Source organism: Trichoplusia ni, chromosome 12, assembly GCF_003590095.1.
Source record: "Trichoplusia ni isolate ovarian cell line Hi5 chromosome 12, tn1, whole genome shotgun sequence".
NCBI lineage: Eukaryota > Metazoa > Arthropoda > Insecta > Lepidoptera > Noctuidae > Trichoplusia > Trichoplusia ni.
In genome coordinates, this window is record NC_039489.1 from 5,962,397 (window position 1) to 5,977,679 (window position 15,283).

The window sequence follows — 15,283 nt, forward strand, 5'->3', positions numbered from 1 at the left end:
AGACAACTTGCGTGTCCCGTCTCTTAACAGTTCAGTTTTTGCTGATAAATAACAATATTAGCCCCACTTTCATAAGTTGGATGTCTTTCATCTTAGTAATTCTTATTAATTTAACAATATAAATACGTATCCGTTAAATAGTCAAAACCCCTTAGGCTAATAAGTCAATTAGAGTCTTGCAAATGATTTAAGTTTAGCCATAAACACTATCTCTATTGGAATTTTTGAATGACTAGTTTTAGTATTTATTATATAGCAGAAATAGAAATGCATCACCTTTAAAAAATTAAACTGTCTAGCTATCACAGTACATGAGATACAGCCTGGTGGCAGACACACAGACAGACATCACTGCCTCTGTTTTAAGCATTCGTTTTTAACCTTTGATAGAGGTACGTATACGGAAACTGAAAAACTAAAACGAGTAGGTATTAAATATTATTTATTAATTCATAAATTCGACGACAAAATAAAATATAGATGACTCTAGTAGCTAAGGTTAAAGATCTGAGAATTGCTTGTTTACTTAAAAAGTGTATAAATACTCATTCCTAATTTTGTTTTTTTGCTCATTATGAGGTACTTATTTTGTTATGAAACTGAGATAAACAACTTTGTATACAGTTCAATAATCCACTTTTAGGGGAACAAAATGATAAAAATTGATTGTCATTATTTTTAGGGTTCCTTACCCAAACAGTAAAATGGAAAGCTTATTACTAAGACTTCTAGTATGTCTGTCTATCACCGGGCTCATGAATCGTGATAAGAAGGAGAAATTTCGTGATGTGATAATTATCACATCACGAAATTTCTCCTTCTGACGTGATTCCAACACTTCCAACACTCTGATGTGATAATTATCACATCAGAGTTCTTTTGGCCGCAATGACAAAAACATAAATATTAACATAAGGAATATCAAAATAATGGTATGTTTAAAAATTATATAATAATATGTGACTAAATTTTTTACTACACAAATGGTATATTTTGTACGAAATTTTCAGTGTCGCGTCACTGCTCGCAATTAACCAGATTATTAGATGCTGAAAATCTCTATGATACTTTAAATCATTAGTGTATTTAGACAATTAACACATATTTTATTCAGCATTTGATAAACCAAAAACCAACGAACATACCTCTCAAAAGCATCCACAAACGCTACATATCAGCATCTACAAACAAAGCTGTGGCAATACTTAATAAGAAAAAATCAAAACACCAGCAAAGCCCAGAAAAATCCGGTATCAAATTTCACCACTACATTTCAAGAGAAAAACCTCAATATTTCTTCCACGTGCCAGCTAAAAAAAAACCGACAAAATTGGAATACGAAGCGAATGCCCCAATTAACTCATCGTTCGTCATAAAAATAATTGCCGTTCAAATTAAGCAAGAAAATGGCCCCGACTCTGTACTATGAGCATTTCAAACAAGACTAATATCAGTGTGAAAGCGAGACAACGATATACTGCGTTTTTCGTGCCATCTCTCTTGCACAACGATAGTAGTTTAACTATATGGGCTCGTGGTACGGGTATAGGTAGAGCTCCTTACCGCATAAATCAATGCCATTTAAGCTGAGATTACAATACAATTTATGATAAATTGCTGCCTTCCAAATAGGTTGGAACTTGCTCAAATAAGTCTTTTAATGATTTAGTTTAATAATAATTTATGTTATTGGTACTTGTATTACGTTATTGGTAATAGATGACTCGATCCACCGTGGCTGTCTTGCAGGCAATACTTAGTTGATTTAGTTACACAGCTGTTTTAACATATAAATATTATAAATTACTCGTATACCCACAATTTTATTTGTATTCGAAGAAGCAATGATTTACGGCAATATATGAAATAATTGTCAGGCTAGAGCGACACGGACTCGCGACTCCCGAGGGTTTGAAGAAAACTGATAAATCATTTGGAGGGAGGGTGCCATCCAATCAAGTTTTATACCTGTAGCAATGTTACTTAACTTGGATCTTTATTTTAGTATTTGTTGTTATAGCGGCCACAGAAAATTACAAAAGAGAATGTCAACTGACTGTCTCTCACTTTCAATGAGATACAGCCTGGTGACGGAATGCAGTGCCACAGTAACCTATATCTATCTATACTCTTTATACTTTATACTAATATATAAAGCTGAAGAGTTTGTTTGTTTGTTTGAACGAGCTAATCTCAGGAACTACTGGTCCAAATCGAAAAAATCTTTTTGTGTTGAATAGACCATTCATCGAGGAAGGTTATAGGCTATATATCATCATACTGCGACTAATAGGAGCGAAGATATAATGGAAAATGTGAAAAAAACAGGGCAGATATAAATCATAACTTATATCTTCTACCCACGGGGACGAAGTCGCGGGCAACAGCTAGTATCTAATATAACTACTGATACCCTAACATTATAAGCGTCTAGACACCTAAAAAAGTTAATAGATTTTATCACACAGATTACACATTTGCCCTCTACCCTCAACTGATTTATTTAACAAAAACACTTAGGAAACACAAATTGCGTCGCCCGGTCCAAAAAACGTCGCAACTGCCATGAAAATCCACTTCTATCAATATTTGGTGACTGTCAACTGTTTTACCGCTTTGGAAAGTTTCCAAACGAAAATATGATGTAGTAGTTGGGCAGAAATTTAATGTGGAAGGATGCGGGATCATTTATAATCCTTGTAACAGCTCTTGGGGCAAATGTTGGCGCCAACATTACAGCGTGCGTCAAACTTTTAGATTGAAAATTTTGTGGGAAAAATATGGTCTTAAATTTACGTTTTATGATGTTGGATAAGTTGTCACACTCGTTGTAGAATGCAAGGAAATTAACTACTAATAGTTTATTTAAAATAAAATGTAGAATAAGCCGTCGAGTTTCCTGATATTGGGATGAACAAATCCGTCGAATTTAACAAGAATTTCAATACCACGTATTTCACCACTGCTAAATGTGAAAAAATCTATCAACAAGTTAAATTTTTTTTTTAACCTGATAGAGATAAGACCAGCATCAAAAAACATTGGTACACACTAACCAACATTTGTACAAATATTTGTCAAATCTTGAAACCTAGATATGAGAGCAAACTTATTTAGAACGTCGTCTAAATAAAACAGATGGAGTAGGAACACTTGATTAATATTTGTAGTACGGTTAGTGTACAAACGGTGAGGTAATTAACACGCCTCGAGGGATCCCGATTTAATATTAAAGGGCCTACATGTTGAGTTAAGGAGAGCTTTGAACGGGCTGAGAAATAATGGGCTTTTTGGGCCGGCATGGACGTTTTTTGTTGTGCATTGTAAGATAATAAAGTGAAGGTGTAAACAAGTTTATAATTAAACGTGTAGGGAAATTTGAATTTGTAGATGTAACACAGAATGAATGTAGGTAGGAAGAGTGACTCGTAGTGACGTAAAAAATAGGTTCAGACCTTCAAAAGCTATGTCAAAAGCATCCAAACCAAAATATTATGTGTTTCGGTTTGGCTATGTTTTTCAAGAAATGGAGACAATACAGCAAAGTTAAAATTTCTTATGACGTCCCTCGATACACTTCTTACAAACAATTGACGCTATTCACACTTTCACGCGGTCCGCCATCTTTGCTCTTTTATCTATTATGTTTTGAACTGATCGAACTGATGGACTTACCTACGCATAGGTAAATGCATTACTGCGGTAATCTTATTTTAAACAGCTTCAAAAAGGATGTTGTCAATTCGGCTGGTATGTGTCTTTTCTACATATTTCATCACCATACCTTTCAAAGGAAACGATACAACTATACCCGGTGACGTTAATCCCGATTCCAATAGAGGGAGTTGTCGAAGAGCTAAATACGGTATAGCCCACATCTCTTGCTGTTCGTGTACGCCGGGGGCTAAGTTATCGAACTAATTACGTGGTCGTACACCGTGTACAACCACGTATGGTATGGTACGAAGTTATTAATTTTTCTACGCAGTTTATTTCAAAATAGTTGTTTATCGAGATGGTAGATAGGTGCATGTTATTTTACACATTGCTTTATTAATTACGTTGTCACTGTTTGTTACGAAGTGCTCTTGCCTAAACTACAACTGCACAAGTTGATCGATCTCATCATTAGCTACTCTTGATACGCTACATCCGTGGATGGGTAAATTCCTCCGTGTTTGGAAAGGCACGTTAAATTGTGGATCCTATATGTTCCTTCACACATTTTTGTTTATAATTTTTCCAAAAGTACAATTAGTCAGAAGCTTGAAAGTCTGACACCAGTCTAACCAAGGGGTATCGTGTTGCCTAGGTAACTGGGTTAAGGAGGTCAGATAGGCAGTCGCTCCTTGTAAAACACTGGTACTCAGCTGAATCCAGTTAGACTGGTAGCCGACCCCAACATAGTTGGGAAAAGGCCAAATTATGAAATATATAAATATACCAAATATAAAATATGGAATTTCGAATGATGAATAATAGAATTGAAAATTTGTAATTTTTTTGTAATCATCAGCGTAACATATGACCAGTTTGATTCAAACCAACAACGAGTTTGAGTCAACCCTGTTTGATCATTTCAGGGCATTTTAAGACAAAAAGGCAATTAAGAAGTTTCCTTTAAATAAGCCCCTGATCTTATTACTAACAGAAAAGTTGTTAACTCCGTTACTCGTTTGTTTTGGATCCTTTGAATTGTACGTAAATATAATATGACGTGTAATATTAGATTTTGCTTGAAATTTATTGTTTAGATGGTGACAATAAATTTTATTCAAGATCAGAATAGCAACAGTAAGGTTAATTTTATAGTTACTTTCGTGAGGAAACCGTTGCACAATATAATAATTGATCCCACCAAAAACATTTTCATGTAAAATGTTGCCAAGACGAGCCCATATGACTCGCACCCCTAACTCTACAAGGCGTAACATCACAAACTGTACATCTTAATCAAAATATGTGGCTGATAATTTTGATTTACTGTGGGATGTATACTAGCCGAAAATCGATCTCAGTGGCGTGCACTTGGAGAGGCCTATGTCCAGCAGTGGACTGCGATAGGCTGATGATGATGATGGGATGTATAAAATGGATTGAACTGATCAAAGTTTCGAACACCCTGTTAAAAAAAAAAATATTCAGCAGAAGAAAATATATTATGCTCAATATAAATTTTAGAAAAGAGGAAAAAAAAACAAATGTGCTTGAAAAAATTATCAACCATCAAATTATGAACGTACTAAAAATGTAAACATAATAACTGTGTAGCTTTTACAGTACATGAGATACCGCCTGGTGACAGACAGACAGACAGCGATGCCCCAATAATACGGTTCCGTTTTTACACTTTTCGTACGGAACCCCTAATAGTTAACTCATTATTTCTGCCCCAAAACGAAAGCACCTGAAACCTATGCTAAAGCAAATTGTTGTACAAATAAAAAAAGTTTTTTTTTCTTTTTCAATTCACCGTCAAACTAATAATAACAAAAAAAAAACAACATAGCCATCTTAAAAACAATATACATTATACGCACAAGCTGCCAAACCGGTGACAGCTGAAGCCAGTGCGTGGTGTAACATCATAAACCTTTCTGAAGGCATAAAATATGTAATATATATTTAAAGTTAAGTAATTCGTATACATTATGAACGGCCATATTTTAGATCGGTTACACCGAAATCGTAAAGTAGACCTTTTATATTCAAAAGTTTGGCTAATCGTGATCATAATTATCTATAAAATAGTGTCGGTTGTCGGAATCGCTTAGAATGTATTATATTTTTGCTTTTTCATTTTTTTACCTGATTTGTTTTCATTTTTATTTGATTTAAATATTCCTGTTCTATTTTGTTTATCATGATAGCGCATTCACATTTACTTGATATTAAAGAGTGTTTTTTTTTTTAAATCAAAAATTTTATTCTGCAAAAATTATTTATTTAGACTTCCTTACTAATATTTCTCTAACCTTTGTTTTAAAACTCTGCGTACAAGTTGTTATTTAAACAATTTTACATAATATATTACCTTTTGAACCTAAATGCAATTCAATTTCAGCACAAGACGTATTATCGCTTCTAAACATTTCCTCCAATATTTGATGGTGATAAATATCATTGCATCCTCAGAACGCAGAAATGTAGTGAATCTATTTCAAGTCCACTCCGCAAGGAATGGCCGTGTAATGGACCATCCATCTTTGTATTTAGGATAACGTACGTGCTTATATTAGCTTTGAAGTCGCTGCAACTGAATATAGTGTCTGTGTAAATGTATTGTGTAAGGTCTATCGTATCGCGTCTATAGAAGACGATATTGCAATGCAAATATAGTTTTTAGTAAGATTTTTAATTTGGTTTTGAGATAGATTTTTGTTTGCAGTTTTGATATATTTTGCCGTCGTAAATAAGTTTTTTTTAACTAATATTTACAGTTATCCTGAACTGAATGATTCACGAAGTTATAAACGGCTAAAGGCGATGTCCTTTTTTGAAAACGTAAACAATTTTATACACAAAAATATAGTTATTTGTCCATTAAAAATTACTATGCACAATGCAACAGCAATACCATAAAAAACGAATTTGTTTTTCCTAATATGAAACTGGCAATAAACTGGCTTTTATTCCATTCTCTTTTCTAATGATAACAATAAACTGTATTCTTCCATTTTAGAATATTAATGCGATGGTTTGTTTTTATATTGGAATTCTAGAATTCAATATGGAAGGGCAAATAAGTATTCTTGTTATTGAATCGTAGATATCGTAGTAAATATAGGTTATTTTTTATTTAATTCTAGAAAATAGTAAACTGAATTGCAGATTGCCAGTTTCTAGTTTTATTACATTCCACAGAACCAATAAGCTTGCAAAATGAATTCGAATCAATTTAAATTTAGAACGCCAATCAATAACCGTTACTTCAGCTAAGCTATTCGAATTAAGAATGTGAGAACAATGTGTTCGTTATTTAAAAAGTGGCTGTTAAGAATGGTGTGAAAGAAAAAAAAAACAAAGTAAAAGACAAAAAGAAATACATCTCTTTTTCTTGAAAAAATGGTGTTTATCTAAAGAAGAAAATTACGCAATTTGTCATCTCCAGTTCGCGCCTATAAGTCGCTTCGCTTTTCCCTTTATAAAAAGATGAAACAGCCGGTATTTAACTGATTGTCTTGGATTTTATTTTTGCAATATTTTTGTTGAGTTTCTTTCTCACAACAATATTTTTTGTCTGTTTGTATTCTTCTCTGTGTTCATTCTATAAATGACTTGTTGTTACTCATTTTAAATAGTAATAAGCGTCTTATTATTTTAGAGTAGTAGATAAGCGAACATTACGTTAACGTATTTTTTATTTTTATCAATTGAAAAATAACTTTCATATAAATGTCTTCATAATTAAATTGAATAAAATATTTTTCTAAGATTTGTTTTTTAAAAATTACAGCCAACATTACAATGCAAAAATTCTAAACTTTATTTCGATGTTTCAACTTTAACTGTGGTGTAACTCTTGAAAACCGATAAATAATAAAACGTTTTATGATTTATTGCTCACTCCTGTGAAGAGTGCACGGATCAAAGTTTGTTTAATATGTTTCATTCTTTGAAACGTGAGAGAAAGTCGGAATTCAAATTTTGCATTTCGTACATCACGTGACAATATTTTAAATTACATTGAAGTTATATAAAACGTAATTATTATATCTTTTTCATAATTATTAAGTCACGTGACATGCTATTTCAATTTATTTCAGTGCGTTTTGTTGTTGTACCAAATAAGCCTGAAAACAGGTTTTAGACAAAAAATACGGTAAAAACAACGTGATGAAAGACCCATAGAAAACTAGACTTCACAGTATAAAAAATTGCCAAGCAGTGTGCCATTGCCTATTTAATACTACAAAAGTCTAACTTTTAGAGGTAGTGGAAGGCTTCTAGGCCGTCAGCAGGATTGTCCAAAAAGCTTACCGCGGCCTCGGCACACAAAGGGCAGAAGAAAAAACATTCTCTTCTGACACTTACTTCCCCTCATTTAATGATTTCTCATCCAAAAACAAGGCTTTCAGATCTTCCTAGCTTAATAGGAATAACTAACTAACTAGTTAAGCTAACCAGATTAACAAAAACCAAAATAACCACATCAGTTCCTGAATCTATACACAATTACAACTCACCTAAAACCAATACATTACCACGAAACTTACATAAACGTAAACGGCCTACACTAAAATAATGACCATCCTTGCATATACATCACGTGTAACCAAATGTGGGTATAACAATATATTACAATACGTCTATTACAACATAATGTATGTAAGCTAGCCCAAGAAACGGCCATTTTGTTTCGAAATACAATTATTCAGAACCATTTGTTTGCCGCAGCTGACTTTAACTACTTCTGCAGGATAAGTAGCTCGCAATAAGTTTGTCTTGTAATCACCCTGTATTTGCTCGTGTAGACAACGATGTTTCTTGAATATAGGGTGTTGAGATTTAATGTAGTCGGTAGTCGGTGCAGGCGTGATAAATGAGAGATTTTATAATGAAGGAGTAAATTGTTGTCGAGATTATTTCGGAGTGTAGTTTCGGTGTGTTGTATTTTAATGTTATTATTTCTTTTATAGTTTTTTATGTTCATGAAACGCACATTTGTTTGTTTGAATAGATAATTTTTGTGATATTTGAAATGAATTAACTTTTATGATGATGAAATTATTTCGATGCAGTTTAATTTTTCAAGCCACTTTCTATTATTGCAACTATTTTTGACATTTAAGGCTTTTATGCCGCTATTTTATATTGGAGTATCTAAAGTCCTGATTTTATATAAAAAAAAACATTTATCGTACACGTTGATTCCTTGTACACGCTATGGTTTACGTTTCAAACTAGTCTTCATAGTAGTACCATACATAATATAATATAATATAATAAAGAAAATTACGAAATAAATTAACAAAATAAAAATACATAAAAATCTCTAAATAATTAACTAATAATAATAATGCATAGAATAAACCTCACTCCTCCCTCCTCACTTTTACTATTGTTATAATGCTGTGCCCGACAGGGTTCATAATAAAATTGTTACTAAATTATACAACAACATAACCTGTATACATCATGGTACGCAAAAAAGAATTGAGAATAAATATGTTTGTGTTTTGTTTCAGATGAAGTGACAGTAGGACAGATGAACTCTATGGCTCCAAACTCTTGGGGCTGACAAGATGACGTCAGCTAGTCTTTTGGTCTTCTGCTCCGTGTTAACTAGGACGCTATGCGTTATTGCTCCTCAGATTCCAGGTACAGTTTTCATTAGTATTTGTTCTAAGAAACATGGAGTTATTGAAGCACATCTGCTATTAGTCAAAGTATTCTAGAAAGTGTTTGTCGCCTGCCTTCTTCGAACGGGGAAGCGCTCTGTGTTGTATTGACTAAATTAATAACTTATTAAATAGTCGCGTATTTAACTGCGTTAGTGATTCCGGTAACTGGAAAATGTGACGGGAGATGGTACGAGCTGTTTTCATCTCTATCAATACCAAGAGTGATACCAGGAGTACTGCTTTGGTTTTATCCTTTGGAACTACGGTTTAAGATAAAGAAATCGGTCGGGTGACAAATTTTTCGACTGCGCAGTTAGCAGAGTAGTACAGGTCACCACGCCAAAATTAGTGTTCACTATGAGTCACCGGTTCGATCCCCTGAGTCTGGGTGTCTGTGTGCATGTCTATTGAATGTTTTTGATACTTCCCGCCATGCTAGTACTTAATTCCTCAGTGTGGGGTTCGTGAGATGCGAAATGAAAAGGAAGAATGAAAATGAAAAAAATAATATAATTTCCCAAATTATTAATGGAAGAAGTTGACATTCGAAATATCATTTCCGAAGCTCAAACTCCAATACTTAACTAAATATTTTGCAGCAATTAACGAACGGAATTAATAATGTCGCATGTTTTATCTACACAAGCAAATACTCAATAAACCATGATTATTAATTAATTTGATTATGCGGATAATAGCATTAGGCTCTGACAGCTTTGCAGTGCTATTAAACATTCGGATAATTATTTTGCTGTTTGAAATGTTGACAAATAATTTGGATATGTTCAGTCCCAAATAGATTTTCGAACATAAAGTGTACAAAACAGAACTCCTTTATTGAGGCTCCGCTATCTGTCCGCCCGTCTGTCATCTGGCATCTCGGAAACTGTTTTAGCTAGAGAATTGTATTTTTCTACACATGAGGAATTTGTGTAGTTGCTTTAACAACAAACAATAAAAGTAAATCGAGGTAAGCAAAAGTTTTTACGGTCATAAGTTGATAGGTGACCAATTTTTTTGCCAGTCCTTTTTTGTTTGGACAATTCGTCCAAAGTCCTCAGAGCAAGCAAGTCAAACTTTCGGACCGAATTATTAAATGTATGCGTAATTGAATCGGCTTTTGAATCGAATTGGCCGTGTAGCGACGGCTTAAGAATACATATGTCGCTACCCCTTCTTCCAGTGGGTGTCGTAGAAGTCGACTAATGGAGTCAAAATGCACCGAACACCAGTGCGAGAGAAGGAAAACTCGGAAAAAAACCCTCTATCAACCCGTCTGGCCAGCGTGATAGCAGTAGGCTAAATACCTCTATGGGCAGCACACTAAAGCCACGGCCCCTAGTTCCCGGCAGTCCCGCTATTCCCGGTCACGGTGGCGACCGTGGTTACGGCGGGACAGGGGGTGCGAAGAATCTCCGGGTTACGGGAGGCCACCAAATAAATCTGACTCTTGCGACGTACAACGGCCGCACGCTACGGCTTGACTCGCATCTGGCGCAACTCGAGGTGGAACTTGGGAAGATTAGGTGGCACATATTAGGGTTATGTGAAGTTCGAAGAGAGGGGGAGGACACCATAACCCTCGAATCAGGTCACCTAATGTACTTCCGAGAGGGAGACCAACAATCTCAAGGTGGCGTTGGGTTTCTGGTTAATAAGTCCCTAGCTGATAACGTTGTGGAGGTGTCTAGTGTGTCGAACAGGGTAGCGTACCTTATCATAAAGCTCACCGACAGGTATAGCCTTAAGGTCGTGCAAGTGTACGCACCGACCTCGACACATTCAGACGATGAAGTGGAGGATATGTTTGATGATATATCAAGGGCCCTCCACTTCACTACAAAGACCCATTACACCGTTGTCATGGGGGACTTTAACGCTAAAGTGGGAGTACAGATCTGCGGCGAATCGGCAGTAGGATCCCATGGATTTGGAAGCAGGAATCATAGGGGGCAAATGCTCGTCAACTTCCTCGAACGCGAGGGGCTCTTTTTGATGAACTCCTTTTTCAAAAAGCAGCCTCAAAGGAAGTGGACGTGGCAAAGCCCCGACACTATGACTAAAAATGAGATTGACTTCATCATGACGAACAAGAAGCACATATTCAGAGACGTCTCCGTGATCAATAGGTTTAATACCGGGAGCGATCACCGACTTGTCCGAGGCTCTCTGAATATCAACTTCAAGGCCGAACGTTTCCGTCTGATGAAGGCCAGGCTCCGACCAACACTGCTCCAAACCATGACAGGATCTGAAACGTTCCAGTCAAATTTGGAGAACCGATTTGCCGCCGTGGAAACCACAACAGACGTTAACCAGAACCACGAATATGTGGTTCGGATCCTCAGGGAGGAAGGTTCGAGATTCTGTAACATGCAGCGTAAGGGCAGGAAATCAAAGCTTTCGGAAGAGACATTAGGGCTTATGAAGAAACGACGTGAAAACCCGCCTGTCACTTCGTCAGCTAAGCGGGCTCTAAACCAAGAGATCAACAAGCACGTACGACGCGACCTCCGGTGCTCCAATACTCTAGACATTGAAAGAGCAATTGAGCTGAATCGGGGGTCAAAGGTGTTCGTACAATCTCTCGGAAGAAGCCACTTGACGAAGCTGACCACAACAAGTGGAGAAGTCGTTTCTTCGGTGCCGGCAGTCCTTTCGGAAGTGGAAAATTTCTATGGCCGGTTATACGCATCGCATGCATCTCGACCTGATCCCGGAAATGAGGATCCCAGAGCCACATTAACACGCCATTTCACCGAAGACCTACCAGAAGTCAGCAGTGGCGAAATCGAGATCGCTCTGAGACAGCTCAAAAATGGAAAAGCCCCTGGCGAGGATGGCATTACAACAGAGCTATTAAAAGCAGGAGGAAACCCCTTACTAGGGGAGCTCCAAAAGCTTTTTAATGCCGTCCTGTTTGAAGGGAGAACTCCAGAGGCGTGGAGTAGGAGTGTTGTCGTCCTGTTCTTCAAAAAGGGAGACAAAACCCAGCTGAAGAACTATCGACCCATTTCCCTCCTAAGCCACGTCTATAAGCTGTTCTCAAGAGTGATCACGAACCGACTTGCGCGAAGACTCGACGAATTCCAACCGCCGGAACAGGCCGGGTTTCGGAGCGGATACGGCACCATAGACCACATCCACACAGTGCGGCAGATTATACAGAAGACCGAAGAGTATAATCAGCCCCTGTGTCTAGCATTTGTGGACTATGAGAAGGCCTTTGACTCGGTGGAAATCTGGTCTGTTCTGGAGTCCCTGCAGCGTTGTCAAGTAGATTGGCGATACATCCAAGTGATGAGATGTCTTTACGAAGCCGCTACAATGTCCGTCCAAGTACAGAATCAGCAAACAAGGCCCATACCGTTGCATCGAGGAGTGAGACAAGGGGATGTTATTTCCCCGAAATTGTTCACTAATGCAATGGAGGATATGTTCAAGACGCTGAACTGGAAAGGACGCGGCATCAACATCAATGGCGAACACATCTCTCACTTGCGATTTGCTGACGATGTCGTCATCATGGCGGAAACGCTGCAGGACCTACAACAGATGCTGAACGGCCTGGCTGAATCTTCTCTACGCATCGGCCTACGGATGAACTTGGACAAAACCAAGGTCATGTTCAATGAACATGTTCTACCGGAACCGATTGCGATACACGGCGCCGTTCTCGAAGTTGTTCAGAAATATGTATACCTCGGGCAGACATTGCAGTTAGGTAGAAACAACTTTGAGGACGAGGTGAATAGAAGAATTCAGTTGGGTTGGGCTGCATTTGGGAAGTTACGTCGAGTCCTAACATCGTCGATCCCACAGTGCCTAAAGACAAAAGTCTTCAATCAGTGCGTCCTACCTGTCATGACTTACGGAGCCGAAACGTGGACACTGTCGGTACGGCTGGTTCACAAGTTTAAAGTCGCTCAGCGGGCTATGGAAAGGGCTATGCTCGGCATTTCTCTGAGGGATCGCATCAGAAATGAGGTAATCCGTCAGAGAACCAAAGTCATCGACATAGCCCACCGCATCAGCAAGCTGAAGTGGCAGTGGGCTGGCCATATTAGCCGAAGAACCGATAACCGTTGGGGTAAACGAGTTCTAGAGTGGAGACCACGCCTCGGCAAACGTAGTGTAGGACGTCCTCAGGCACGGTGGAGTGATGACTTGCGCAAGACGGCTGGCAGGAGCTGGATGCGAGAAGCCGAAAATCGATCTCAGTGGCGTGCACTTGGAGAGGCCTATGTCCAGCAGTGGACTGCGATAGGCTGATGATGATGATGTAATTGAATCTCTTTGTGAAACAGTGACTTTTCTTTTATGTAATTAACACGTCTCTCCATTTCCAGCCATTTTGTTTCCAATTTACAGTAAGCAAGACGCAAGCTTCAGAATTTGTTAAGACGAGCTCGCTCGCGACTTTAAGTCGAAATTCTCCATATCTCGTATTTTAATCAACTCGTTTTAGCAGAACGTGATTCATGAAATGAGGAGATTCTTTTTTCATTTATGTAACAACACAAAGGTTTTCGAAACAAAATGAGCAGTGACGTCATGAAATAAATAAAAATGTTTTTGTGAACATTGCAGTGCTATGGAATTATTTATTTTGGTTTTTATTAATTTCAGAAAAATTACCATGTAGATTATATATGGAATTTTTTGGAGGATATAATTTTCGGCAAATTGCGTACGATGTCAAAAATTATACGTCATTAAAATAAAATAATTCTAACAACCAGTTTCGTTATCTGATTGTAGGGCTAGCTAGCAAAATGCTATGTTCATGTCACCATATGTAAAATTTGCAACGTGTACATTCCAGTAAATTTGGTAAGATTTGAAGCCAAAGAAAACTATCTAAGCTTGGGAAATGGCAAAGTTCGGGCAAAATGGCAAACCATTAAAATCTTTTGATTAACATTTATGAAATAAACTTCAAATAAAGATTTTTTTTAATAGATCTACTAGTTATTTTGCTTGGTATTTGCTATAAGGCCTATCTTAATAGAAAATATTTATTTTAAATTTTCGAGTCAGCCTAAATTTATTTCTGTTGTTATTCAGGGTTAAGAAATTTTTAAGTATGATTTTGATGATAATTCTTTGTATTATATGGGATTAAGGAATTATGGGTTATAATTTTGATTCTAAAGAGACAAAGGTTTTCGTCTCAAAATTTTGTTTCCGCAAATCTTCTGTGGTATATTGAAAATTCAAATTAAGTATGCTAAGATCAAAAGAAAAAGAAATACGACATTTAATTAACAGCAAACATAATGTACCTGACAAATCAGTCCCATTTGGTAGACGTACAGAACATTCACTCTTTACTGTCAAATATAAATCATACGAAAAACATAACACATGAAAATATGTTTGTTCCATTGTCTCTCTAATAATTAGCCTCTGCTTGCTCTACGTTAAAATTATTACCTATCTCATAAATTTCTTCATTCCACAGACATTTCGTTCAGATTTATTACAAGCCTTGTGTTTTATTATTTATTGCTGAGCGACTTAGATTTTCTTGTAATTTTTCTTTCCCCTAATAAGGGTCTGGAAAATAGATGAAACATTTTTCCTTTTTTTGATCATTGCTTTTTTGCTGGGTTTCAGATTTTTATTTTTGATTGTATGATTACTTTTTACTGTGCTTAAATTAACTTTAAATTAAGAATATTTGAATATACATTTTATGAACTTTTCAATAACTGACTATATTTTTTATAGTTTTGAATTTGGAATCTTCGTTCGTTGTTTAACTTAGGACCGTGGCCAAGTCAATCGAATACCATACTTTAGGTAATTTCAGGGCAATATTTAGGCGTTGAGCCATTATCTTCGGCCATAATAGTGTACTTCTAGATATTGGATCATTCAAAGTTACGCGACAGAGTCTGTTCGGCTGCCTTAAGCCTGTTGATGCCTTTTGTCAG

General features: G+C 36.6%; 1 protein-coding gene across 1 annotated transcript in view; it reads left to right on the forward strand.

Moving 5' to 3' along the window:
* Window positions 1-9,121: 9,121 nt before the first annotated feature.
* The window catches only part of LOC113499299 (lachesin-like), a 49,527-nt gene continuing 43,365 nt past the window's right edge, over window positions 9,122-15,283 (forward strand). Inside the window, exon 1 of the mRNA XM_026879721.1 lies at window positions 9,122-9,321. Within this exon, the coding sequence (XP_026735522.1) occupies window positions 9,246-9,321 (76 nt within the window). The 5' untranslated portion in view covers window positions 9,122-9,245. The remainder of the gene's footprint in view (window positions 9,322-15,283) is intronic.